This window comes from Sardina pilchardus, chromosome 16 (assembly GCF_963854185.1).
Source record: "Sardina pilchardus chromosome 16, fSarPil1.1, whole genome shotgun sequence".
NCBI lineage: Eukaryota > Metazoa > Chordata > Actinopteri > Clupeiformes > Clupeidae > Sardina > Sardina pilchardus.
In genome coordinates this window covers 8,058,952-8,085,622 of record NC_085009.1, presented here as the reverse complement: position 1 = coordinate 8,085,622, position 26,671 = coordinate 8,058,952, and the positions used below count along the sequence as shown (strand labels likewise).

The window sequence follows — 26,671 nt, the reverse complement described above, 5'->3', positions numbered from 1 at the left end:
ATTTGGCATTGTAACTTGGTAACTTGTTGAAGCTTGAGTTCAGGTTTATTGTTTGTTTGAGGTTAAGTTTATTTTCTTCTTTGTTCCTTTGTTGAACAATAATACTGAAATTACTTTACATTTACCGTTATGGCTTAATGCCTAATAAATGGTTATTTACCCACCCATTGCTTCTCTAAATCTAGTGTGTCATGCCATACTCTGCCAGAGTTAACAAACTAGTTATTTGGTCATTTATTAGAGATACAAGTTATTCATCTTATGCACTCAGATAAATCGTGTTTTTTCTCCTAATAACATTACCATAACTCCACATTGTTCTTCACACATCTATAATGGGAGAAAGCCCGACGTGTTTTACTGTCGTGTTTGAGATATTTTTTCACCCTTTACAGACTGAAGCTGAAAATGCATTTGTGTTGTTAAATTCAATATTGTGCGTATTAGGTGCTTCATTTGATTGAACAGTCTTTCATCAGTTGCTATTGAGAACATATTGAGCCTGTTGACAAAAATACTGCAATGCTGCTGAAATTTGTGAAAGATTATTTTTACTCCTTATGGGAAAGGGTGCACTGTAATTTTAGCTTTTCCTTTGCTGTACACTTGTGACTTCCTCTTTAGATATTAGACATACGCTGCAGCACAGTTAAATACTCCCTCAGTCCCTCTTTACTGGTACAGACCAGCAGCTTCACACCCCACATTGACCAGATAGCAGAGAGAAACCAACATGTCTGACGACATTTATGAAGATGCAGATTCTTCCAGTATTAATATAAGACCATGCGACAACACAGAAAATATATACATGAATGCAGTTCCGAAAAGTTCTCTGCAAAGAATGAAGCACAGTGAGATCCAGGATCGTTCTGGGGGTCATAATCATCGTAAGTATATAGTACATCATTCTGTTAGTCTATTTATATTCTATTGTTCTACGCAAAATATTCTCATACTATATGTGACGTTCTCCTCAGGTCCCTACAAACTGGCTGTGGTGTTTCTTGGGCTGATGTGTCATTTACAGTTTAGGTACAACAACCTGACTGAAGAGAAAGACCAGTTAGAGATCCATATTAACAACTTGATTAGAGAGAATGCACAATTACAGGCAAGAAACACCGCACTGAGTAAAGATCTGGAAACCAACATCAGTGCCATGGCTGGTGAGCGGGATGAACTTCAGTCAGATCTTTCCAATCTCGGTAAGTGCTTTTTCCATGCAATTTTGGACAGAGCGTCAACTTTCTCAGCTCAGCCCATTGTATTTCACATCATCATTTTGGAGACTACAGTCTACAGCTAGCTAGTGTTTTTCAAGGCTAATGTGGTTCTGCTTAGTGGAGGGGTCACGTCCTGCCTCAACTGCTGATACAGCAACAGGACATAGTTTCCTTCAAATGTAGCTTTGCCTCTGGTCGAAACCTGTTTCATGAGCCTTGCCTTAAACGTTTGCAAGATAGCATAAGATAAACATCCTCACAACATAATGTTGCCCGCTCCATGCTTCACAGTAGGTATGGTGTTTTGGGTGGTACTGTGTTTGGTTTTCGCCAAACATAGCGCTTGGAGTTCAGTACAAAAACACATCTGGAATATTCTGCTACTATGAGGAAAAAGGTTTTATGGTCAGATGAGACTAAGATTTTAACTTTTTGGACTGAACTCCAGACGTTAACGAAACACAGTACACCACCCAAAACACACCATACCTACTGTGAAGCATGGTGGGGGCAATATTATGTTGTGGGGATGTTTCCCTTCAGTGGGGACTGGGCAATTGGTCAAGATAGAAGGGAAAATGGACACTGCCAAGTGCACCCAAATTCTTGAGGAAAACCTGTGTCCCTCTGCTAGACAGCTGAAGGGCAGGTCATTCACCTTCAAACACGACACTGATCCTAAACATACTGCCAAAGGAACAAAGCAGTGGCTTAAAGGTACAGTAGGAAGGTGAATGTCCTTGAGTGGCCAAGTCAGAGCCCTGACTTAAATCCTATAGATTAGAAAATCTGTGGATTGACTTGAGGAGAGCAGTCCATCGCCGTTCCCCCCAGAATTTGAGCAATTCTGCAAGGAAGATTGGGCAAATATTCCCCAATCTAGGTGTGCAAGCTAGTAGAGACATATCCAAACAGATTGATGGCTGTAATGAATCAAAAGGAAGCTCTACACAGTATTAAATCAGGGGTATGATGACTTTTCCAACTCTATTATTCTATTTTTTATTAATTTTCAGAACTATTGTATTTTTTTCTGGCTGGTGAGCGGGATGAACTTCAGTTGAATCTTTCCAATCTCGGTAAGTGCAATTTCCATGCAATTTTGGACAGAGCGTCAACTTTCTCAGCTCAGCCCATTGTATTTCACATCATCAGTGTATGGAGACTACAGTCTAAAGCTAGCTAGTGTTTCTGAAGGCTAATGTAGGCTACTGGTTCTGCTTAGTGGAAGGGTCTCATCTGCTGATACAGCAACAGGACATAGTTTCCTTCAAATGTAGCTTTGCCTCTGGTCGAAACATGTTTCATATGAGCCCTGCCTTAAACGTTTGCAAGATAGCAGAAGAGAAACATCCCCACAACATAATGTTGCCCCTACCATGCTTCACATTAGGTATGGTGTGTTTTGGGTGGTGCTGTGTTTGGTTTTCGCCAAACATAGCGCTTGGAGTTCAGTACAAAAACACATCTGGAATATTCTGCTACCATGAGGAAAAAGGTTTTACTGTATGGTCAGATGAGACTAAGATTTGAACTTTTTGGACTGAACTCCAGACGTAAACGAAACACAGTACACCACCCAAAACACACCATACCTACTGTGAAGCATGGTGGGGGCAACATTTGGTTGTGGGGATGTTTCCCTTCAGTGGGGACTGGGCAATTGGTCAGGATAGAAGGGAAAATGGACACTGCCAAGTGCACCCAGAGAATGTCTAATAAGGGGAGAACGACCACTCGCTGAATACTTCCGCATGGTACTGCAACTAGAGGGCGATCGCGAGCAAGTGGAGAATGAATGGAGTTTCTCCTCAAATCCATTTTTCTCTGGATATAATTTTTTCTGTAGAAATCGGAATATTGCATGTGAAAGGGGGGTCAAGGAAAATACACACGGCTGAGTATTAGATTTTTAAGCCCCTTAATTGCTCTAAAAAGCCTTTCAAACGTGTCAATGACGTCATTCATTAGCAGGGTGCTAGTGTGTTATGGGCAACAATGACCAACCCTGTGAGAAATCAAAGGGCCATGAGTATTTGTTCATTCAACTTTCGACCTAAAACCCATATCGAGCTTGCAGAAACTAAAATCCAATCTTCGATTTTTTTAATGACAATCAGGTGAAACAGACCAATTTAGCCGTCTAGCCCCATAGACCCCCATTGTTTGATCACTTGCTCGTGATCGCCCCTAGTGGAACTGCAACAGTAACTGCAGGTACAATGCAGGTACAATGGAGTTCATAGCAAGTGGACCGGCTCTCCATAAATGGGCTCTGGTGCACCCAAATTCTTGGAAAAACTGCGTCCCTCTGCTAGACAGCTGAAGGGCAGGTCATTCACCTTCCAACACGACACTGATCCTAAACATACTGCCAAAGGAGCAAAGCATTGGCTTAAAGATAGGAAGGTGAATGTCCTTGAGTGGCCAAGTCAGAGCCCTGACTTAAATCCTATAGAAAATCGCCGTTCCCCACAGAATTTGACTGAATTTGAACAATTCTGCAAGGAAGATTGGGCAAATATTCCCCAATCTAGGTGTGCAAAGTTAATAGAGACATATCCAAACAGATTGATGGCTGTAATGAAATCAAAAGGAAGCTCTACAAAGTATTAAATCAGGGGTATGATGACTTTTCCAACCCTGTTATTCTAGTTTTTCATTTTTAAAATGATTTTCAGAACTGTTGTCTGTTCTTTTTTTCATTATTTTTATTTTGTTTTTAACTTGTAAATAAAACTGGAAAAATATTGTTTTAAAAAATGGGTTTTCAAGCTGTAATACAAAAAAGTAACTAGAAAAGCACTCCGAGAGCGCAGACCTCCGCCTGTAATTGTTCTTCCGAGCTTGTCATACATTTGAACCTACACTATTCAGATCGCGACCACGTGGCAACATGCACCACTAAGTGAAAAACATAAACGCCTCCGGAATCCAGACGGTGATATGGATCACTCCCAAAATGTAATCATTTCTTCCTTGGGTCATTTCTGACCTTCCCTGAAAATTTCATTGAAAAATCCATCCATCACTTTTTGAGTTATATCTTGCTAACAAACAGACAGACAGACAGACAAACAAACCCCAATGAAAATATAACCCCCTTGGCGGAGGTAACTGTTTCAAAGGGGTATGATGACTTTCTATAGGCACTCTGAAAGTTGCAGCAGGGAATGGAGTAGGAGATGGAAACAAATTGACCAGTGTGATTTATTTTGGATATAAATATGTGACCTGACAGACAGAATGTATAGAACGTCAGAATGTACAGTCAAGTCATCACTTTATCTATACAGCACATTTAAAACAACAACCATTGACCCAAAGTGCTTCACAGGTGAAGCTATCTTACAAAAAGGCAGAGGAGGGAGATTTGACAGATAAAATGACAACAAAAAAGGGAGGATATACAGCAGAAGCATTAAGATGACAATCAAGGCACAAGCCAGGAATAAAGGTAACAATGCTCATAAACTAGAGATAAAATATAGAATGAATAAACAGCCAAATAAATACATAAAGGGGCTATTAAAAAAAGTCAAAAATAGGAAAATACTAAAATCAAGAAAAATAAATAAATAACAAATAAATGAAAATAAAATTAAAAAGGACCAGTAAGGATAATAAAACCAGAGAGTTATTTAAACAGAGCTAAAAGCCAAACAGGTCTTTAGTTTGTACCCTGGAACCCATTACTACACATTTGCATCCCTTGAGGCCCTAAAATAACACTCGCTGTCAGGCCCCAGGGACTTTTGGGTTGCAGTTACAGCTTTTTGCCACTAGGTGCAGTTACAGCTTTTTGCCACTTTTTTTTTGTTGTCATTTTTGGAAGTTCGGAGTTCCTCTTTTTGTGTGTTTGAGTGATAGTACCTCTGTGATTGTTAATGAGTCAGGGTATTTAAGGAGCATGTGTATGTTAGTGCCTTTGCTGATTTCTCCTTTGTGCCACGCGTGTCGTAAGTGTACCCTTGTTTTGAGCCTTTTCTTGGAAAGACTTTTTTTTTTAGAATTTTTCTTATTTTTAATTTGTGGCTGACCTGTTTAAATGGACTTTGACCTGACTGCCCTCTGTTTTTGGAAGTGATGGGTGAATTTTTTTTTTTTTTTTTTTTTTAAATGCAGCCTTCTACTGTTCTGTGGCAATGTCAATTTCCTTGAAATAAATTAAGTTTAGGCCTTATCCCCAAAACTGCCATAGCCTACTCATAACAACGAGGCATTTAGGTTTTTAGAACAGGCTGTTGTTAGAAAAAAATAGCTAGTTTAGGAACACCCCGTTTTAGGCCTACAGTAGACCAGAGGCAACGATGAGGAGTACATCCAGTGATATGGCTTTAAAAACTGCAAGTCACATAACAAAGGTTTTTAAATTATCATGTGACCAAAAAAAAACTATTTGAAATTTGACCTTGAAGTTTGACCTTTGTTGGGTAACTTGGCCACGTAACACAGATTTTGTTCAATTCAAGCAGTAGGCCAAGAATAGAATACAGCAGTGGGGTGTCAGGTATCACAGCCTTTCACTTCGGAGACCCAGGTTCAAATCCCTGTGCAGGGCCTGACTTGTGATATACCGGCATTAACCCAGGCCCAGCAGAGATTACATGGGACTAGTTGGGCTATTAAACTATGGAACATATTTCAGATTGAAATGAAACCGTCAGACTACTGCCCATATCAGACAGATCAATTAAAGGGCAAACATGAATACATTACATTAATACTCAGTATAATCGCAAAAACTTGAAATACCACTCATGTTGAATCTCTCTGGGGCTGAACCAGATGATGAAAGGACGCAGGAGATGCAATTAGCAGCACAGTGACCAGGTCTTGGGTGACTCATATAATCAGTCCATGGATGCAGTCAGTTCAGGGCTGAGTTCCCCGAAAGCATTGTAGATGGTCATAAAATCCCTCTTACAAACGTCTTAAGATTTGTCGACCGTTTCCTGAGACCATCATAACTTAAGAACGGCGTGAAAACACTGGTAGATCTACATTTGCTCCATAGTTCTCGTTATGGCTAAGAGTGTCTTAAGACTAGACAATAATTTGAAAATAAAGAGTAGTCTGATATAGACTGTTGTCAAAAATGTGATATGAAGAAAGAAGGAGAGGCTTTTAAGTGGGAAAAAGCATACAGCAAATAAGCAGAATAAGAAAATGTAAATGAAGGTCAAAAAAGGGTCCAGTATGTGTTGAAAATGTTATTATTAATATTGTAACAGCTTTTTAGTTGAGTGAAACTCCTCAGTGACGGTGTATAAAGACTGATGATCCCTGATTCTGTGAAGTCCTGTTCAATATCAAAGGATGCCAGAAGTCAACTAGGCCTTACTTGGTTGTAAGTTATGGTTGGGATGGTAGGGACATGTCCATACCACATTTCTGATTACAGTATGTCTCTCTACAGTATGTCTTACCATTTCATAAGTTATGGTTGGGATGGTAGGGACATGTCCATACCACATTTCTGATTACAGTATGTCTCTCTACAGTATGTCTTACCATTTCATAAGTTACTGTATATAGTAAGTGATGATTCAGGTACTTCACCACTTTCTAAATCAAACCAATGCCCCTGGTCCAGTAACCTGACTTTCGCCAGATCCTGTAGTTCGCTGTCTGCTTCACACAAGGATCTGGGACTTCTCGATAGGAGATGTATTTATGAAGGCGGGTCCTTGTAAAACATCCTCGCATGTGATTTGATAAACCACTTGCCTGTTGTCTTGAATGACGTGCTAGGCTTCTTCAAGCTCTTGCCAAACCCGGTCGGTAGAAGAGTAAAAACATCCTTGCCACCAATAAATGTCTTCAAAACTATTCTCTGTTAATCTTTTAAAGAATGAATACTCGATAGATTCAACAAAACGGTTGAAATAGCAGAATCAATGTCAGCACAAGACTCCTCACTGCGTGCCGCCATTGTTATTTGAATCAAACACTCGCTTCGGCGCTCCTGATTGGTTGCTCATTTTTTGATCACTGGCAGGGGTTTGGATTGCCCTCGCGTCCAGACCCTTGTGTGGAGCTCAGCGAAACGCCTCTGGTGGAGCATGGCGGAACTACAAGGGTCTGGCGAGAGTCAGGCTACTGGTCCAGTGCATTTGAAAAAGCATCTTTTTATTTGTTCTGCACTTTGTCTTCTCTCTAATCCAACTATCTCAATCCTACAGAAAATTAGTCTTTGACTTCATTAAATTATTCTTATTCATTCACAGAATCACATGACATGAAGAGAATTAAAAGTCATGCAGGTACTTTTTAAACTATGACAATCAACTGTTTACATGTGTAATCATCATGTTCTGAACAGAAGACAGAGGCATGCACTGCAAATTATTTTATTTTATCTAAGATAAAAAAAAAAGATCTAAATCTAAAAAAGATTTAGTAGTGTTAGATCATTTATCTTGTTAAGAGTGAATTTCTTAAACAGGCAGAAGTGAAAAATGAGTTGAAAAAAATCATTTCATGTTATTTTTTGTCTCATTTGCACCTAAGGAAATCATTCCCATACTCATTTTGAAAATATTTTGTATATTTTGGATTTTATGAGTTGTATCTCCCAGGATACGTTGCCCTATTAAGGTACGAAAAAAATCAAAATGGTAAACATTTTAATGTTTTATTTAATAAACATAACTGATACAAGCTTTATTTTCTTAGCCATTTATTTAACAAATATTATTTTTAAAATTAATTATATATTTTTTTTATGAAGCTCTTCAAAGTAGAATAGCAAAATTCGTAAAAAAAATAAAATAAAATAAAAAATTCCGAAATTTTTGAAAAATTCTTTTTTTTTTTTTTTTTTTTTAATCCTGATGATCACAATGCTCCACATTTCCTCTATAAACAGTCAACATCAGAAATCTTATCTACTTTGTCAGTATTTGTGTACACTAATCTAGCCTGGAAAATCCAGACCCTGGCAATTTAGAAAGGTTAAGGATCTGGCCACGAATAATGTAATGGCCTAACTCGAGGGACGGCACCAAGCATGCATTTAAACATTTCACTGCACACAATTGGATAACACTACGACCAATGTTTACTCTGACTGATTCCGGACTTTGACGCAATCGGATATCACTATGACCAATGTTTACTGACTTCCAATGTTGCAGCTCTGTCGTCATCTGTTTAGCTCGCCTCTGGGCCGCCTATATCAGATACACCGATGTGATTGCTTCCCCGCAATGCAAGGGACAAAAATAATGTGCATCATTACTCATTGCCAGAGTCTGTTGCAGACACAATTCAAAGTGTGCTCTCGCGAGGACTCTGAATTTACAGGGTGACGTTAATCTGCCAAATCTGCAAGATATCAGCAAGGTATAGCCTATACACACTCTAACAGTGCTGTGTTGAGTATATGACTAGGGAAAGTCACAGTTTTAGGAAGCTATCCAGACCAATAAGGGGCAGCATATTGGTTAAGATGGTTTGCCTGCTCACAAAATTTGTGACCAAGTGTCCATCGATGAAGGCACTGTCACCTAAATTCCTTAGCTTTTTTGGGCGTTTGTTCCAATGCCCACCACCCCCCCCCCCCCCCCCCCCCCCCCCATCAGAACTATCCTCCTTTTCTAATTCCTCATTCTGCCTGATAATTGCTTCCTCATCTTCATCCTCATCACTACTGCCTGAGTCTAAAGAGCCTTCAGGGTTAGGGTTCTCTATCACTCTCATACTCGTCCATATGTTGCTATAAAATGAGCTAACTGTGATACCCTGTGGGCATATATATATGGTTATACTGTCATAATGTACATACCTGTACCTGAAAACATTTGTTTTTGCAGTGTAAATTAGTTTTTCTTCCTGTCTGAAACAAAATTTTCAATACCACATAGAATACACAATATTACACATTGACCACATGTTATACCGCTAATCTGGCAACGTATCTTGTGGGATACATACATTTCAAAGTTGCTAAACTAACACCATGAGCATAATAGGCTTTATTTCCCTTCATAAATATATTTAGACTATAGTTATAATCAGTTATAATAGTTAATATGGTTGTTTTATTGAAAATAATTATGTTTTATACATAATTACTCATCTCATGGTCAGCCTGTGCTCCAGCACTGGTGGCCATTTTGATTTCTGATCAGGCTGACGAAACAATGACTGATAACCTGAACCAAGTCATGTGACCTAGATACTGATAACAGACAAGACTTTTGATAACCAATAACTTGATTTGAAAAAAATATATATTGTGGCCCCATACAGGATGTTAAAAAGTATGTATCTCGTAGTGCACATTGCCTGTTTAAGGGTTAAGTGTTCAACTTTACACTATAATCTTATTTCTATATTTAAACATTTCTTACAAATATTTATTGTAGGATGTATCAATTTGTTTTCAGACAAAATATATTTTCAGCGGCCATGTATTTTTTTGTCTTAGTGGATGTGACTCTGGATCCTGACATCGCACATGCCTCTCTCATCCTGTCTGCTGATGGGAAACAAGTGAGACTTGGCGACACAAAACAGAACGTCCCTGACAACCCCAAAAGGTTCAGTCCTGTTGTAAATGTCTTGGGAAAACAGGGCTTTTCCACTGGTAAATTCTACTATGAGGTTCAGGTTAAGGGGAAGACTGCTTGGGACTTAGGGGTGGCCAGAGAGTCCATTACCAGGAAGGGAAAGATAACTCTGAGCCCTGGGAATGGATACTGGACAATATGGCTGCGTAATGGGACTTATGTAGCACTAGCTAGTCCCTCTGTTCCCCTCTCCCTGAAAGACAAGCTCCAGAGGGTGGGGGTGTTTGTGGATTATGAGGCAGGTCTGGTCTCATTTTATGATGCAGACTGTTGGTATCATCTCTACTCTTTTACTAATGTTAAGTTCATTCAGAAACTTTACCCATTCTTCTGTCCTGGGCTTAATGATGGAGGTAAGAACTCCGCTGCTCTTATCATCTCCTCAGTTCATATCTGCCCTATCAAGTAATGTAGAATGATGATGGGTGTTTTAAAGTCAGACTCCAGAAGTTTTTTACATACCTTAAACTCTCTGTTTATATATATATATATATATATATATATATATATAAAATATGTATATATTATGTATGTATGTGTAAGGGATAATCAACGACGCGCCGTGCGTTTCTAGGAAAATAATGCACGTTCGAAGTGGTAATAAGGACCCGACGCCGCAGGCGGAGGGGACTTTACACTTTGATAAGTTATATATATATATATATATATATATATATTTATATTTATATTTAATCTTACCAGGCACCTTTTTCCAAAACAATGTACATTACATTACATGTTGACATGGTCAGTTGATATGGCCAGTGTTAACTGTGTACTAGTTAATGGAATAGGAATAGGATACATTTTGATAAATGTGGAAGTTGTAATGTTATAGAGTGCTCTGAGCAAAGAGCCTGTAGGTCTATATGAATGTGTCTGTGGAGTGTACAGAGTGAAGCAGTTACCATAGCTTCTGAGTGTGGTTAGAGCTAGCTGACCACAACACCACAGGCTGCACTACACTTTACTAAGTTCAGCAGAGATATTAATAACTGGTGAGACATACTCCCATAGAAATATACAAGTTCTTGATCAGAAAACAAGAATGTTGAGGGTACACAGTGAAACCAATCCATTAATTACAGTGCATGAAAATGCACTGTACTGTTCTTCCTAGGCTTCTTCTTATTATTCCGCTTACCACTTTTTACTTTCGCTATTTCTCTTGAACCGTTTAACTTAGAAACTTCTTTTAAACGTTGTAACGTAGGTCTTCAATAGGAGAAGGCTGCTATGTATTCAACTTTGTAACTTTTATACTTTTTAAACTATAAATTAAAAACTATTAAAAATTTCCCCATAGACTTAACATTGGCCTCTATGACATCACAATCGGGTCGTTAAGCAATTAGAATCTTATGCCAGGTGGCCAGCCCCACCTGCAGTAGCCCTCTCTCTCTCAGGCTTTAAGCATACAATCTCTCTGTGAAGACTACATATCCTGTTAAACTGTTTCCTCTTTCCACAACTGTTTCAAAATAAAAGTCCTCACTGCAATAATACACTATTAAATCATTTAACCATTGAAACTACTCAACTATTTAACTGTTCAACCATTCCAACTGTCAGTTATCATCAACTATGCCTACAGTCAACTACATGACACCTCCATGTACCAAGCAACCAACATAGCAACCAAAGCGTTTATGACCGTTTCCATAGCAACCAACACGATTTTACTACAGTAACTTCTTTATTCCTGATAGTGGCAGCCATGGATACCCCATCAACAAATGTTTCAATAGAAGTCCTCAGTAGCAAGTTAGCTAGTTAGCATGGTTAGCATAGTTAGCATTTGTTAGCATTGTTAGCATTTTTAGCATAGCTGCTAGCAATGATTAGCTAAGATAGCTAATCAACCTAGTTAGCATTGTTAGCATAGTTAGCATTGTTAACATTTTTAACATAACTGCTAGAAATGATTAACTAAGTTAGCTAATCAACCTGGTTGGCATTGTTAACATAGTTAGCATTGTTAACATTTTTAACATAACTGCTAGAAATGATTAGCTAAGTTAGCTAATCAACCTGGTTGGCATTGTTAGCATAGTTAGCATTTTTAGCATAACTGCTAGAAAGTATTAGCTAAGTTAGCTAATCAACCTGGTTAGCATTGTTAGCATTTTAAGCATAACTTGATGTGTGAAGCATACCTTCACACATCAACTCTCTTTAAACTATGCAACCACCATGTTTACCCTAGCTACACCTTAGTAACCATATCTACATTATCTATCTATATATTTTTGCATTTTCTTGCACTGGTAATTCCTTGGAACTGCATTTCTAGTTCTGCATTGGAATACAAGTTGAATACCCTAGTTGACACTCATACACAGGCATGGATGTACAGTACATAAGCACACAAAGAAGCCAACATGTTTAGTTTGTTGTATTACTATTTTTAGTGACAACCAAAGATAACGATGGGTAGTGTGACACTAAAGCTGTGACCAAAGCATCATATACATTTTGCGAATGACCAGACCGAGAGTACCTTGCCCCACAAGCTCTGTCGACCAGCAGGAAGCCTGCAGGCGTACTGTACCTCTGTGTGGAGCAGTCCTGCCAAGCTCCTCAATCCAGGTCTACTGTGGAGAGCTGGCGCGCCAGCAGGAAGCCTCAGTATCAGTGGAAACCAGTGGAGCTGCAAAAGACACTGGACTTCGAACTCCATGCAATCAAAGGCCCGATGTTAGCCCAGGACTCTAGTGGTCCAGTTCCAGCACCTGTGGCTGATCCAGTTCAACTTACCTGATAGAGAGAAGCTGCGCTGTTTGGCTCTCCGGTCTCTCCAAAAGAGACTGTTTGGCATCTTCGCCCTCTGACAGCGCTACAAAGTGACTCAAAAGGATGCAGCAGCGCTACACTCACTCCTCCCACGCCAGACAGCAAAGCCACACAGCCAACCGACCTCCCCCTCCTCCTCCTCCACCTGGACCTCGAAAATGGGCCTGTGATGGAAGAAGACAGCGGTCAGCTCACGCTCCTCATCCACCAGAGGTGCCGCTCAGTCCTGAGGCTACAACAGCTCCATGCATTGGAGCGATGGCATCTATCCAGTCTGGGCACAGTGGTTCCGTCCTCCTGTTTTTCACTTTCTCCCCTCAAAGCGCTAGACGTAGCTCTCGCCCCTCTCAGGCACAAGAGAATGGGGCTTGTGACAATTCACCAAAATCTTGCAGAGCCACCTAGCAGTCAGCCCAGTCAACTCAGCTTACAGGTGAACTTGGCATAGTCTTCTCTCATGCCCTATCAGAGGAGAGTTATTCTTGAACTCAGTTTAGACTCCAAGTGAAACATTTTGAATCTAAAGATAATGATTAAGAGACAGGCAGATGTTTGCAGAGATCTTCTGATGCAAGCACAGCGATCCATATGGCCCCCCAAGCCCAAAGAAACTAGCCCCCTCAGTTGTTGAAACTCTTTGAAGCTTTGAGCTTCTCCTGTCTGTTATCAGAAAGTGTCAAAGTCAGACAATGAAGTACTGTAGGTATTACGTGTCAGGTATCACAATTGTATTACTATGCGTCCAGTGGTTGGGTAATGTCCACTGTGTTTCTGTCAAATTGTGCATCTAACATGTTTATATCATCTGCCAGCGCGGCTAGCTTCCGCATTCTTTATAGCCTCACATTGGCCATTGCTCTATCCAAACAATTTAGAACGATTGAAATTTGTCAACTGAAAGACTATTTTTACTCGTCATGAGAAAAGAGTCCACAGTTATTTTAGTTTTTCCTTTGCTGTACACCACACTTGACTTCCTCTTTAGATATTTGACATGCGCTGCAGCACAGCTGAACACTCTTTACTGGTCCAGACCAGCAGGTACACACTCCACACTGACCTGATAGCAGAGAGAGACCAACATGTCTGGCGATATTTATGAAGATCCAGATTCTTCCAGTATCTATACGACTCCATGCAACAAAACAGAAGATATTTATTGGAAAGTAGTTCCGAAAAGGTCTCGGAAAAGAATGAAGCACAGCGAGATCCAGGATCCTTCTGGGGGTCATAATCATGGTAATTATACCTGCTGGTCATATAATTAGAATATCGTCAAAAAGTTAGTTTATGTCAAGTTTCATTCAAAAAGTGAAACTTGTATGTTATACTTCACTCCTTACACACAGACTGATATGTTTCCAATGTTTATTTATTTTAATTGGGATGATTATTACTGACATCTAATACAAATCCCAAATTCAGTATCTCAGAGAAGTATACTCCTTAAGACCAATACAAAAAGTTATTTTTAGAAATGTTGGCCAACTGAAAAGTATGAACATGGAAAATATGAGCATGTACAGCACTCAATACTTAGTTGGGGCTCCTTTTGCCTGAATTACTGCAGCAATGTGGCGTGGCATGGAGTCGATCAGTCTGTGACATTGCTCAGGTGTAATGAGAGCCCAGGTTGCAGGTAAGTTTGCCAACTAAGAACAAGAATACCATGGTCCTTAAACCAGGAAACCAGGTATGAGTAGCTTTGGCACTGTATGCAGGTGCCAAGTCTGGTTGGAAAATGAAATCTTTACATGTGTTTTGAGTTAATTAGCTGATTAGAGTGTGGCACAATGGTGTCTTCAAAATAGAGCCTTTTCACCATATTCTAATTTTCTGAGATATTGAATGTGGGGTTTTCATTAGTTTTCAGTTATAATCATCAAAGTTAAAAGCAATAAACACTTGAAATATATCAGTTTGTGTGGAATGAATGTATACATTATACAAGTTTCACTTGGAATTACTGAAATAAATCAACTTTTTCATGACATTCTAATTATATGACCAGCACCTGCACATGACATTATTCTGCAAGTCCCCTTATATTGAATATAGTGTTTTCATATGTGATGTTCTCCTCAGGTCCCTACAAACTGGCTGTAGTGTTTCTTGGGCTGCTGTGTGTTCTCCTTTTGGCTGTCATCACAGGAGTGTGCATCAAAACTGAAGAGGCAAGACAGCTACAGCTCAGCTTCAGTGCCCTGGCTGGTGAGCGAGATGAACTTCAGTCTCGTCTTTGCAAACTTGGTGAGTGCCATTTTCATGCAATGTTGGACAGAAATGATAAATCTAAAGCCAGTCAAGCAGACCGTCGTCTGACTCCAAGCCACACACTGCATGCATGAAAACATAAACACTGACATGGGACTTGGAGATGACAATAAGTGAGAATATCCATAAATAAATCTGCTGTGATCCCAGAGAGAATATTTGCAAGGTTTTTACAGACAGAAATTCATTTTGTGTGGATTATCCAGAAATTACAGCCTTGAGTCAACTTTCTCAGCTCAGCCCATTTTATTTCACATCATCAGTGTATGGAGTTTGGCTAGCTATTGTTTCTCAAAGCTAGTGTACTGGTTCTGCTTAGTGGAAGGATTAGTGGCACAAGTTTCAGACAGAAGTAGATTTTATATTTGCGGTTTATTGAAGTGTTTTCTTGAACCCGATTGCCCAATTGCAGTTGAGAAACCACTTAGGCTACGTAAATTGATATTTCGACATGACGTATTAGAATAGCAATAGTCCAAAACATTCAGTTTATTCATAATGTCCAGGCCAGGGTGTAGGCTAGACACTCATATGCCACCACAAACCCTGCAAAAACCTAGCCTGGGCCAGCTGAACTTTAGGCCCGCCTACAACATTTTGCGGCAGGAAGTTCAGTCTGGCCTTTTTCCGTTGGGGCGCTATAGACCTCTGAAGTTCGCCTACAAAAAAGCCACCATCTTTGCCCAAATAAGGAGATCCGGTATCTTGAGATTTTTTCTATGGGAAAATAACATGGGGATTTTCAATTATCGCACCTGTTAAACTCTCGCGGGGATGATGACATTGGAAATGCAGACGTTTTTCACTACACAGTTTTGTCCACTGCTGTCTAGTGGATACTGTGATCTTCGGTAGGTGAAGACGGCACACTTTGATCTTTGCTACCCCAGAGCTAACTTACCATGCAACTTGCCATAGGCAGTTAGCTTCAATGAACTCCCGGATCTCCTTATATGGGCAAAGATGGCAGCTTTGGATCCTTTTTGTAGGCGAACTTCAGAGGTCTATTACACTCTGTACAGATCTCTCCAAACCCCCCCCCCCCCCCCCCCCCCACACACACACACAAATGCACACTTATAAACACACACACATGCCCCCCCATACACACACACACACACACACACACACACACACACACTCACAAGTGAACATACACACACACACACAGATACATAATACATAAAACATACACACACATGCAGGCAAGCAGACACACACACACACACACACACACACACACACATCCCATTACCCCCACCACACACACTCACAAGCGAAAACTCACAGACAGAGAAGCACACATACACAAAAGCAAGCGTGCACATGCACATTTTTATCTTCTTATGACTGCTGCCCCCTTGTTCATCGCCTTGCTAATAGACCTGTAGACGAGCCTATATTGTTTGTGTGAATAACACATTTTGACATAGGCTAGGCCTTTGACAGGCTGACTCCATTTGTCCAAAAATTATATTTTAAGTTCTTACAAAGTTGCCACTCGTCACCCCTCCCTCATACCCTAGCTGATATTAGGCTATAGCCCCCTTAAATAGGCCACATTGACGCTCACTATCACTAATTTAATTAATCAGACTTTATATAAACACACTCATTTAAATGATGGTGATGTATAGGCTATGAAACACCCATTGCATGTACCCTGATTCCCGACCTGTCAATACATTTGAAAGTAATGAATTTGTGAGACCGTAACATTATACCACACTGCAATCGTCAAGCTTTCCTCTGCTGTGATATGGAAAAAACGCCACCTGTGAGGGGGTGGGCCTCTCTGGAACCACCTCTACTATGTGCATTGTTTACGTTTGCCAGTGTCAATAGGTCATAACGTTATTTTATCTAGCCTATTTATTGTTCGTATATTGGAGGGGGTCCCTGGTCCACTGCACATAAAAAAAAAACATATTTTTATTTGTTCTGCACTTGACTCTCTAATCATACAGAAGACTTTTCTTTGACTTCATTAATTTATTCTTATTTATTCACAGAATCATATGATATGAAGAGAATTAAAAGTCATGCAGGTACTTTTTGAACTAATAATCATCACATTTTGTGTTGTCGAGTCATGAAACATATACGGTAATAGTTTACTTGAAGGTATCTACGTAAGAGTGACGCATGAACCCTAACCCTAACCTCTAATCCTAATCCTAACCCTAACGCTATTTGTCATGACAAAAAAACGAATGACATTTAATAACAGAAACTTTTGTCGTAAACGTTTATGACAAAAGTTTCTGTTATTAAATGTCACTTGTTTTATAATCAACATTTATAATCTTTATGACACATTCACGACAGTGTCATCTCACTGTTTTGTAGATACAGTAGGCTACCTTCAATATATGTAACCAAACATGCTAGTATTGTATTAGATTCTTCAAAATAGCCTCCATTTACCTTCATGACTGCATCATGCACTATAAGCATTATAATTTTCATGGAACAGTCACCTGGAATGCCAAGTACTCAACATGTATGAGAACTCCTTCAGGACTGATGGAAAACCAATCCCAGTGTCTAACTGAGGTGGTTGAGAGAATGGCAAGAGTGTAAAATGTTGTCCTTATAGCAAAGGCTGGCTGCTTTGAGGAGTTAAAAAATAAAACATGTTGATTTGTTAAGGCCTACTAGTTTGTTGTTTTGTCGGTTTTGATCTACAATGCTAAAATAATAAGAAAAAGAAAAACCCATAACAGTATTTACAAACTGGTTGTGTATGTTATGGGGGATTTTCCTTGTTCTTGAGCAATTCAATGAGTGTCTGCCTGCACTATGTTCTGAACAGAAGGCAGAGGCAGGTACGTCTAAATGAAGAGTTCTGTTCACGTTTGCGTCTGCTGCAACAATAAGTTTCCACTATGATCAATGGGACTGGCTACACCAGACACTATAGCAGCACTACTGTACGTTAGAAGAAAAGTAGCCCAGTCTTCTAAAATAGTTTTTGCACGTTGTGAACGGAATGTTTCAGTTATGCGCCCAGTGTCTCCATGTAATGGCAATTTGGAACCTGCACACACAGGTTACATACAGTCTCCGTGTTACACAAGACAGTGTCTATAAAACATTCCTCACAAACACACACATTCCTCATAAATACATTTTCAGCTGGCATGTCTTTTTTTTTTTATCTTAGTGGATGTGACTCTGGATCCTGACACAGCACAAGCCAATATCATCCTGTCTGCTGATGGGAAACAAGTGAGATATGGCGACACACAACAGAATCTCCCTGACAACCCCAAAAGGTTCAATACTTCTGCATATGTCTTGGGAAAACAGGAGTTTTCTGCCGGCAAATTCTACTATGAGGTTCAGGTCAAGGGGAAGACTAAGTGGGACTTGGGGGTGGTCAGAGAGTCCATTACCAGGAAGGGAAAGATAGCTCTGAGCCCTGGGAGTGGATATTGGACAATATAGCTGCGAAATGGGGCTTATAAAGCACTAGCTGGTCCCTCTGTTCTCCTCTCCCTGAAGGAGAAGCCCCAGAGGGTGGGGGTGTTTGTGGATTATGAGGCAGGTCTGGTCTCCTTTTATGATGCAGACTGTTGGTATCATCTCTACTCTTATGCTAATGTTACCTTCACTGAGAAACTTTACCCATTTTTCTCTCCTTGGGCTAATGACGGAGGTAATAACTCCTCTCCTCTTATCATCTCTTCAGTTCATATCTGCCCTATCAAGTAATGTATAATGATGGTGAATGTTTTATTAAAGTCAGACTCCAGCAGTTTATTACACACTTTAAACTCTTCTCTGTTCAGAAGGTTAGTTTATCTCGGTCATGACTGCTTATTTTTGCTTTGCTTATTATTTGTCTTGTAAAATAAAAAAGTTATTTTTTACAAGATAATGTGTTCTTATTTAGAGATCTTATTCAAATGAATCTCAATGCTTTCACAACCAAGTTTTATTAGCATATTTACCTGATTGTACAATAATTGTATAAATTGTGACACAACTCATTTACCGTCAGGGTTGCACAAAAGCACAGTGCACTCAGGTAATCAAATCACTTGAGCTTTGCAGCTTGAAATCATGTTAACCACACAATGCTAGACAATAATAGAGAGTATATCTGTGTTTTATTTTAGACCCGGATTGATAAGCAATAGACATTTTAGAGTAATATACTGCATGTTTATGCTTGCTTGTACTCAAATCAGACTGTATTAAATAAGAATTCAAATGCATTGTTTTAAAGATCTTTTTACCACATCTTGGTGAATAAATGTACAATTTACAATCAGACATCTGCACTTGGTGGAAAGTTATTTCCAAATTCTGTTCAACATGCATATAATGAAAGGCATTTTTTCTGAAGTTTCCCACTTCAAAAGATGCAACAATGTATGAAGAGTGTATGAAGAGGGCCATTTGAGTGAGTTTAAAATTATTCTTAGGGTTTGACACTAAAGCTGTGACTCAATGCATCAAATTCAGACAGTCCTCAAGTTTTACGAATAACCACACCAACGGTGCAAAGACCTAAAAAGCATGCACTTTGTAGAAATCCATGAACATTTAACCCATACATAACTATGGAACTGAAATCCTACTCTCACACACTCCGATGTTCAGCAGGAACACACAGGGCCAGATGTACGTACATTTGCGAACGTAGCGTCATCAGTGCCATGGCAAACCTGCAGAAACCGCACGCTAGTTCAAGTTCAAGTTAAAGTTCAAATTTTATTGGCATGTACTCATAAATAAGCATTTATAAGTATTGAAATTCCTAAAAAGAAAAAGAAAAGAAAAATAAATTAATAGATACTATGCCTATTAAAAAGAAGATTTAAAAAAGGGAGTTAGGGAGCACCAAGGGACACCCAGGAGCAACAGGGGCAAGGAAATAACTCCCTTGTCCAGGGGTCGTTGCTTGTACAGGGAGCATGTAAGTGTGTGTGTGTGTGTGTGTGTGTGTGTGTGTGTGTGTGTGTGTACAGTATGTGTGCGTGTGTGAGGGACAAGGGAATCCTAAGGGAAGGCATGTGTGATGTCTTGGGTGAGTGGTGGTGGGACAGCTTAATAAGATAAGGGGCAGTGTGCTGTGATGCTCCATCAGGTAAACAGCGCCTTTCTCTGCCCCCCTCTGACCACAATTTACGAAGGTTAACAGCTGAACGACATACTTCAATCCCAAACGCTGTTGAATGACTTTAACTGATGACGACATTAAAATCAACCGTTTAGCCATCATGAAATAATACAATGCATTATGTCAACAAGCAGATAATGAGTAGTTCTGACGTGAAAGTAAGATATTAATCACACCAACCGTGCAAAGAATAGAAAGGTCCAGTCATGTAGTTGCTTCCTCCAATGCATGGTTTTCATCAGCATGCAGCTGTGCCAAACCCGTCCTGTACCCTTTTGCAGGAAGGTACTACGTAAGGGATAATGTATAGAACGCCGGTCATTATCGGAAAATAATTCCCGACAGGACGGACAGAACCCCGACGCGCAGCGGAGGGGTTTTGCTTCGTACTGAAGGGAATTATTTTCAGATAATGACCGGCGTTCTATACATTATCGCGCTTATTATATGGCTACTTGCCAAAACGAGAAAATCAACTTATCTCAATGTGTCTTTAGCAATGACTTGGCTATCGTTTCGTGGCTTCCGCAACAACTAGCGGAGTGAACCCGTTGCCATTGGCAGCGGTCATTATACCTTCGGAGCGGTCAATATGCAGATATAACGGACCGGTAGAACGTTGAGAGGCCCATTCAAAGTGAATGGGAGCTCCCTCAACATTCTAGAGAGCCATATAATAAATCCAAATAATGGCCTCATGGCTTGTCTGTTTGAGGGAGCTGCACCAGGACAATGACGCTGGAAACAACAGATGCCTCCACCAATGCACGGGGTCAAGCTATGAGAAATAGAACACAATCAGTTAAATAATGTGTGTGCATTGTGCAGTCAGTTATCATGATCTGTGTGAATGAATACAGTGTTGTTGTTATATCCTGCGGCCTATTTTGGTGGTTACACAGGTGGCTCAGGCTCAGATGATGGTGTAGCCTGGCAACCATAATCTCAGGAAGCATTTGCATCTGGCCTGGCAGAATTGGGAATGGGTTTGGTGTCGGCGGCACACGTGCACTTTATTGCTTTTGACACATAGATTTTAATGCACATGATAAATTTCATTAAAAATCAGTGGGGGGAAAAATAGAAATGTGCTTCAATGTTGTATGTTGTAAACTGTGTTTAGGCTATCATATTTGTATTGTTTGATACTGGATATTTAAAATTCTTAAACCATTTCACAGCAAAAAGACAGAATATTTGCATTCGTAATATAGGCTGTTGTAGGCTAGGCACTCACCTTAAATGTTTCATCTGTGAAGGATTAAGTCTCAGGAATGTTTTTTTAGGCTACAAGGCTGCTATCAGGATTTCCACTCAAGAAGTCACGTTTTGCCTGACTCTATGCTTTTTCCTACCAGAAAACCAGCCACTGACGTTGACATTCTGAGTGGTAGGTATACTGTAGATTAGGGTGACCACCTCCAGTCAGACAAAATGTGGGACAAGTAGCATGGTAAAGTGGGACAATGTGGGACAGACGTAATAACTTTAAACGTAAGATATATTGTCTATCTAATTTACTAAGCAACATTTTTTAAACCTACCGACCAAAATATTAAGACACTACAAACGGTCGTCGATCTCTTTATAACTAAATTTTCACGCCTTACATTCCTCACCCAAATCTTCTTCAAAGCTTCGTTCTTGGGGAAATGATGAAAACTGGCGGCGGAGTAGGCCTATCTTCCCGATACAGAACATTGAGGCACACAACAGAAGTCACTGTTTGGGTGGTCCCTTTTCTGATATTTTAGCATTCGCGACATGATCAAATTCAACAAAACACAACACTGAGGCACTATCAATATTATCAACTAAAGAAGTTGATTAACCTTACACAAATATTTACAAATATTATTTTATATTACATCAGACCACCGGCGAACTGACCGGAAGACCCTGCCAGACTCAATGAATAGCGTGAATCTAGCGACAATAGTTGAATAATATTCCTAAAATGGCGATTTCTACGGAGAAAAACTTAGCGTTTTGTTTTTTCAAGTACATTTGCTTCGTATAAGGTGGTGTGTACACCTGCACAACGTATTTTGAATACAATAATATTGATTTTATATTTCTTTGGACACTTGTGAACATTGTAAGACCCAACATGCAGCATTTTCTCATTTTGAAGGATGGAGAGAAGACGTGAAAGTAAGACCTCACCAAGGGAGGGGGGCTAGTGGATTAGCCAGGTGGCTAATTTGACCGGTGACAGACAAGATGATTTCGATCATATAAAGGATTGTGCATATTTATTTCATAAATGGTCCACGTGTTTTGATTCCTGAGATTTTTAAATGATAAATAATATGACTATGTATGATAAACTTATGGTAACGGAAATTGATAAAATATGATAAAAATATGATGAAATATGATTTAAAGTTATGGAATGTTACGTAAGTGATCCCGTCGGCAGGATTCGATGACTAACTGGTTATTAACCACTCGGCCATCACAGCTGCACACATGTGGAAAAACGTACAAAACGTCCCACCGCTTCAGCTGGAAGAGACAGTGCTATAAGATTTGGCTTCACGGTTTGTTTCAACCTCTCGGCCATCACAGCTTATTTCACCAACTGGGTCATGAACAGAAAAAAAGACATGCAAACATACTACCTGAAGGATGGCGATCGGAGGTACCAGCGTAAGTTCACACATGTCAAACGCAGGACCACTTTTCTTCACTGAGAGACATAGCATTACATGTGTAGCTTGAAAAGGGCAGAGATAAGAGACCAGGAAGATATGTTGGTCAATTTCATGGCCTGCTGTCAAATTGCTGCACAAATGAAGCGGTACATTCATCGCTCTTGCAACAAAGGACGCCGCTGTGAGCAGGGTTCGAACCTGCGCGGGGAGACCCCATTGGATTTCAAGTCCAACGCCTTAACCTCTCGGCCATCACAGCTGCACGGTCTTTGCACATATGGGAAAAAATCGTGCACAACGTAACATAGCTTCAGTTGGAAAAGAAACTGCTATAAGAATTGGCTTGACGGTTTCTTTCAACTGCCTTGGCCGGTTCCTGTCGTGGGTCTCCAATGGGTGGCAGGAGAACAACTAGTCAAAGAAACGCTGCGAGCAGGGTTCGAACCTGCGCGGGGAAACACCATTGGATTTCGAGTCCAACGCCTTAACCTCTCGGCCATCACAGCTTATTTCACTAAAGAGGTCATGAACAGAAAAAAAGACATGCAAACATGCTACCTGAAGGATGGCGATCAGAGGGACAAGCATAAATGAACAGATGTCAAAGGTAGGACCACTTTTCTTCAATGAGAGACATGCCATTATATGTGTAGTTTGAAAAGGGCACAGGTAAGAGGCCAGGAAGATATGTTGGTCAATTTCATGGCCTGTTGTCTTGCCGCAAAAATCAAGCGGTCCGTTCATCGCTCTTGCAAAAAAGGACGGCGCTGTGAGCAGGGTTCGAACCTGGGCGGGGAGACCCCATTGGATTTCAAGTCCAACGCCTAAACCTTTCGGCCATCACAGCTGCACACGTGGAAAAACGTGCACAACGTCCCACAGCTTCAGCTGGAAGAGACAGCGCTATAAGATTTGGCTTCACGGTTTGTTTTAACTTCCTTGGCCGATTCCAGTCGTGGGTCTCAAATGGGTGGCAGGAGAACAACTAGTCAAAGAAACGCTGCGAGCAGGGTTCGAACCTGCGCGGGGAAACCCCAAATGGATTTCGAGTCCAACGCCTTAACCTCTCGGCCATCACAGCTTATTTCACTTAAGAGGTCATGAACAGAAAAAAAGACATGCAAACATGCTACCTGAAGGATGGCGATCAGAGGGACAAGCATAAATTAACAGATGTCAAAGGTAGGACCACTTTCCTTCAATGAGAGACATGCCATTATATGTGTAGTTTGGAAAGGGCACAGGTAAGAGGCCAGGAAGATATGTTGGTCAATTTCATGGCCTGCTGTCTTGCCACACAAATCAAGTGGTGCGTCATTCCTTTTACAAGAAAGGACACCGCTGTGAGCAGGGTTCGAACCTGCGCGGGGAGACCCCATTGGATTTCAAGTCCAACGCCTTAACCTCTCGGCCATCACAGCTGCACGGTCTTTGCACACATGGGAAAAAATCGTGTACAACGTGCCATAGCTTTAGTTGGAAAAGAAACTGCTATAAGAATTGGCTTGACGGTTTCTTTCAACTGCCTTGGCCGATTTCTGTCGTGGGTCTCCAATGGTTGGCAGGAGAACAACTAGTCAAAGAAACGCTGCGAGCAGGGTTCGAACCTGCGCGGGGAAACCCCATTGGATTTCGAGTCCAACGCCTTAACCTCTCGGCCATCACAGCTTATTTCACTAAAGAGGTCATGAACAGAAAAAAAGACATGCAAACATGCTACCTGAAGGATGGCGATCAGAGGGACAAGCATAAATGAACAGATGTCAAAGGTAGGACCACTTTTCTTCAATGAGAGACATGCCATTATGGGCATATTCACACCAGGAAGGTCCGTTAGTTCACTTATTTGGTCCGGACCAATTTTTTTTTCTTTTTTCCTTTTTTAGTGCGGTTCGCTTTCACACCGTGATTAATTGCAACCGGACCAGAATTTATAAACAAAAGCACATGTGCTAAGGTCGTTCAACCATTGGCTGGTAAACGTGTAGGTGGGGTGAAGAATAGGAAGCCAAGGTCAAAGTTGGCCCACGTAAATACTATGTTTGCGTACTGTACTCGTTATTATCCCAGCAATATAGTTTATACAGTTACAGCTTTGCAGAAGTGCTTGAGCGTCAAGACCGTTTGATGCAAGTTTAACAATATCATGCTGGTAATTTTGCAACGACGAAGACGTGCAACAAAACAGCTGAGAAGAGCTCTCATGTGTGTCCAACATGCTAACAGCAGGCCTACGGAAGACGGAACGGGTAGGAGATGCAAAATCAAATTATTGTTGGCAAAAAAGCGTTAGCCCACTCACTGCTGCTTACAGCTGTTGTGCGTCACGGAGCTATCCTACATTTCCCATAATGCGCAAAAACTACGGGAGCTCGTCAAATCCAAAAAAGGTAGATTTCTGTAACTGGGTCGGATGGAGGTCGGTCTGCTTTTACACCATAAACGAACCGCACCAGGGTTCGATAGGACCCGCTCCGAGACCACCTCCTCAGCTGGGTCTCGGTCCGCTTGTTTGGTCCGCACTAGAGTTCGAGTGATTGTATTCACACCAGTCAAAAAGGTCCGAACCAAGCAAGAAACGAACTTGAGTTCCTTTTAATCGAACTAAACAAGGCAGGTGTGAATACCCCCTAAATGTGCAGTTTGAAAAGGGCACAGGTAAGAGGCCAGGAAGATATAATGGTCAATTTCATGGCTTGCTGTCTTGCCGCACAAATCAAGTGGTGCGTCATCCCTTTTACAAGAAAGGACACCGCTGTGAGCAGGGTTCGAACCTGCGCGGGGAGACCCCATTGGATTTCAAGTCCAACGCCTTAACCTCTCGGTGTGTGGAATGCCATAGCGACTAAAAAATCCTCTTAGCACTTCTATGGTCTTACTGGCGGTGGTGTTCTCCATGATGTGCACCTCAGGCCATTTAGATTGTGCGTCCACAGTGACTAGATACATATGTCCTTCAAATGGACCTGCAAAGTCCACATCTATCCTTTCCCATGGACTAGTTGGCCACATCCAAGGGTGAAACGGTGCCCTTCCAGGATCTTTTTGGACACGTTGACATGACTGACAGGACCTCGCTTGGTGCTCGATTTGAGAGTCGATGCGAGGCCACCACACATAACTGCGTGCTATGCTCTTCATCCTAATTACACCTGGATGTGCTGAGTATAGCTCTTCTAGAAGACTGGGGCGCAATTTGGGTGGCACAATAACTCTCAAACCCCACATGAGGCATCCCTGTTGTATGGCGAGATCATGGCGGCGCAGGAGATAGGGTGACAACTCTTCACCTACGTCCTTTGCAGCTGGAAACCGCCCAGTTGTGACCATTTCCATGACACGAAACAGGGTAGAGTCATTGATGGTGTCACGTTTGATCTCGGTGTTACTGACTGGTAATGTGTCTTGCAGCGTTGGCATGCAAGACACCTTTCCTGTATTCAATGGTGTAATTGTGTGCTGACAGGAGGAGTGCCCAGCGCTGCATTCGAGCTGCCGCCATTGACGGTGTGCTTTTCACTGGACTCAGGATGGTGGTCAACGGGCGATGGTCAGTGAGTATTACCATAAAGGTATTGGTGGAACTTGCGTACTCCAAAGACTATCGCTAACGCCTCCCTTTCGATCTGAGCGTAGTTTCGTTCCGCTTTGCTGAGTGTCCGTGATGCATAAGCGATAGGTTTTTCTTCACTATCAGGCATGACGTGCGAGAACACAGCTCCGACCCCATAGGGTGAAGCGTCACAAGCAAGGCGGAGAGGAAGCTCAGGATTGTAGTGGGTGAGTACATCCTGAGATACTAGGAGTGCTTTACTTTTCTGGAACGCTGACTCACAGGCTGATGTCCACTGCCCTTTCTTCTCCTTATTGAGCAGTTCATTCAATGGTGTTAGAACAGTGGATAGGTCGGGAATGAAGCGTCCATAATAGTTAAGCATTCCTAGGAAAGAACGTAACTGGCTGATATCACCTGGTGCTGGCGCTTCCACAATGGCACGTACCTTCTCAGGTGAT

At 41.0% G+C, this 26,671-nt stretch overlaps 1 protein-coding gene and 6 non-coding genes across 7 annotated transcripts; 1 reads left to right on the top strand and 6 right to left on the bottom strand.

Moving 5' to 3' along the window:
• Window positions 1-844: 844 nt before the first annotated feature.
• Window positions 845-10,211, top strand: LOC134060513 (erythroid membrane-associated protein-like). Its single transcript, XM_062517242.1, has 5 exons — window positions 845-890; window positions 981-1,208; window positions 2,243-2,305; window positions 7,457-7,492; window positions 9,661-10,211. The coding sequence occupies exons 1-5, from the start codon at window positions 845-847 to the stop codon at window positions 10,209-10,211; spliced, it is 924 nt and encodes a 307-aa protein (XP_062373226.1).
• A 12,623-nt stretch (window positions 10,212-22,834) lies between these two features.
• trnas-uga (transfer RNA serine (anticodon UGA)) lies at window positions 22,835-22,916 on the bottom strand. The gene has a single exon. It is a non-coding gene; the product is annotated as a tRNA-Ser (tRNA).
• Window positions 22,917-23,081: 165 nt separating this feature from the next.
• trnas-cga (transfer RNA serine (anticodon CGA)) lies at window positions 23,082-23,163 on the bottom strand. Its single transcript has one exon. It is a non-coding gene; the product is annotated as a tRNA-Ser (tRNA).
• Window positions 23,164-23,422: 259 nt separating this feature from the next.
• On the bottom strand, window positions 23,423-23,504 carry trnas-uga (transfer RNA serine (anticodon UGA)). Its single transcript has one exon. It is a non-coding gene; the product is annotated as a tRNA-Ser (tRNA).
• Window positions 23,505-23,655: 151 nt separating this feature from the next.
• On the bottom strand, window positions 23,656-23,738 carry trnas-cga (transfer RNA serine (anticodon CGA)). Its single transcript has one exon. It is a non-coding gene; the product is annotated as a tRNA-Ser (tRNA).
• A 258-nt stretch (window positions 23,739-23,996) lies between these two features.
• Window positions 23,997-24,078, bottom strand: trnas-uga (transfer RNA serine (anticodon UGA)). The gene has a single exon. It is a non-coding gene; the product is annotated as a tRNA-Ser (tRNA).
• Window positions 24,079-24,243: 165 nt separating this feature from the next.
• Window positions 24,244-24,325, bottom strand: trnas-cga (transfer RNA serine (anticodon CGA)). Its single transcript has one exon. It is a non-coding gene; the product is annotated as a tRNA-Ser (tRNA).
• Window positions 24,326-26,671: the final 2,346 nt, after the last annotated feature.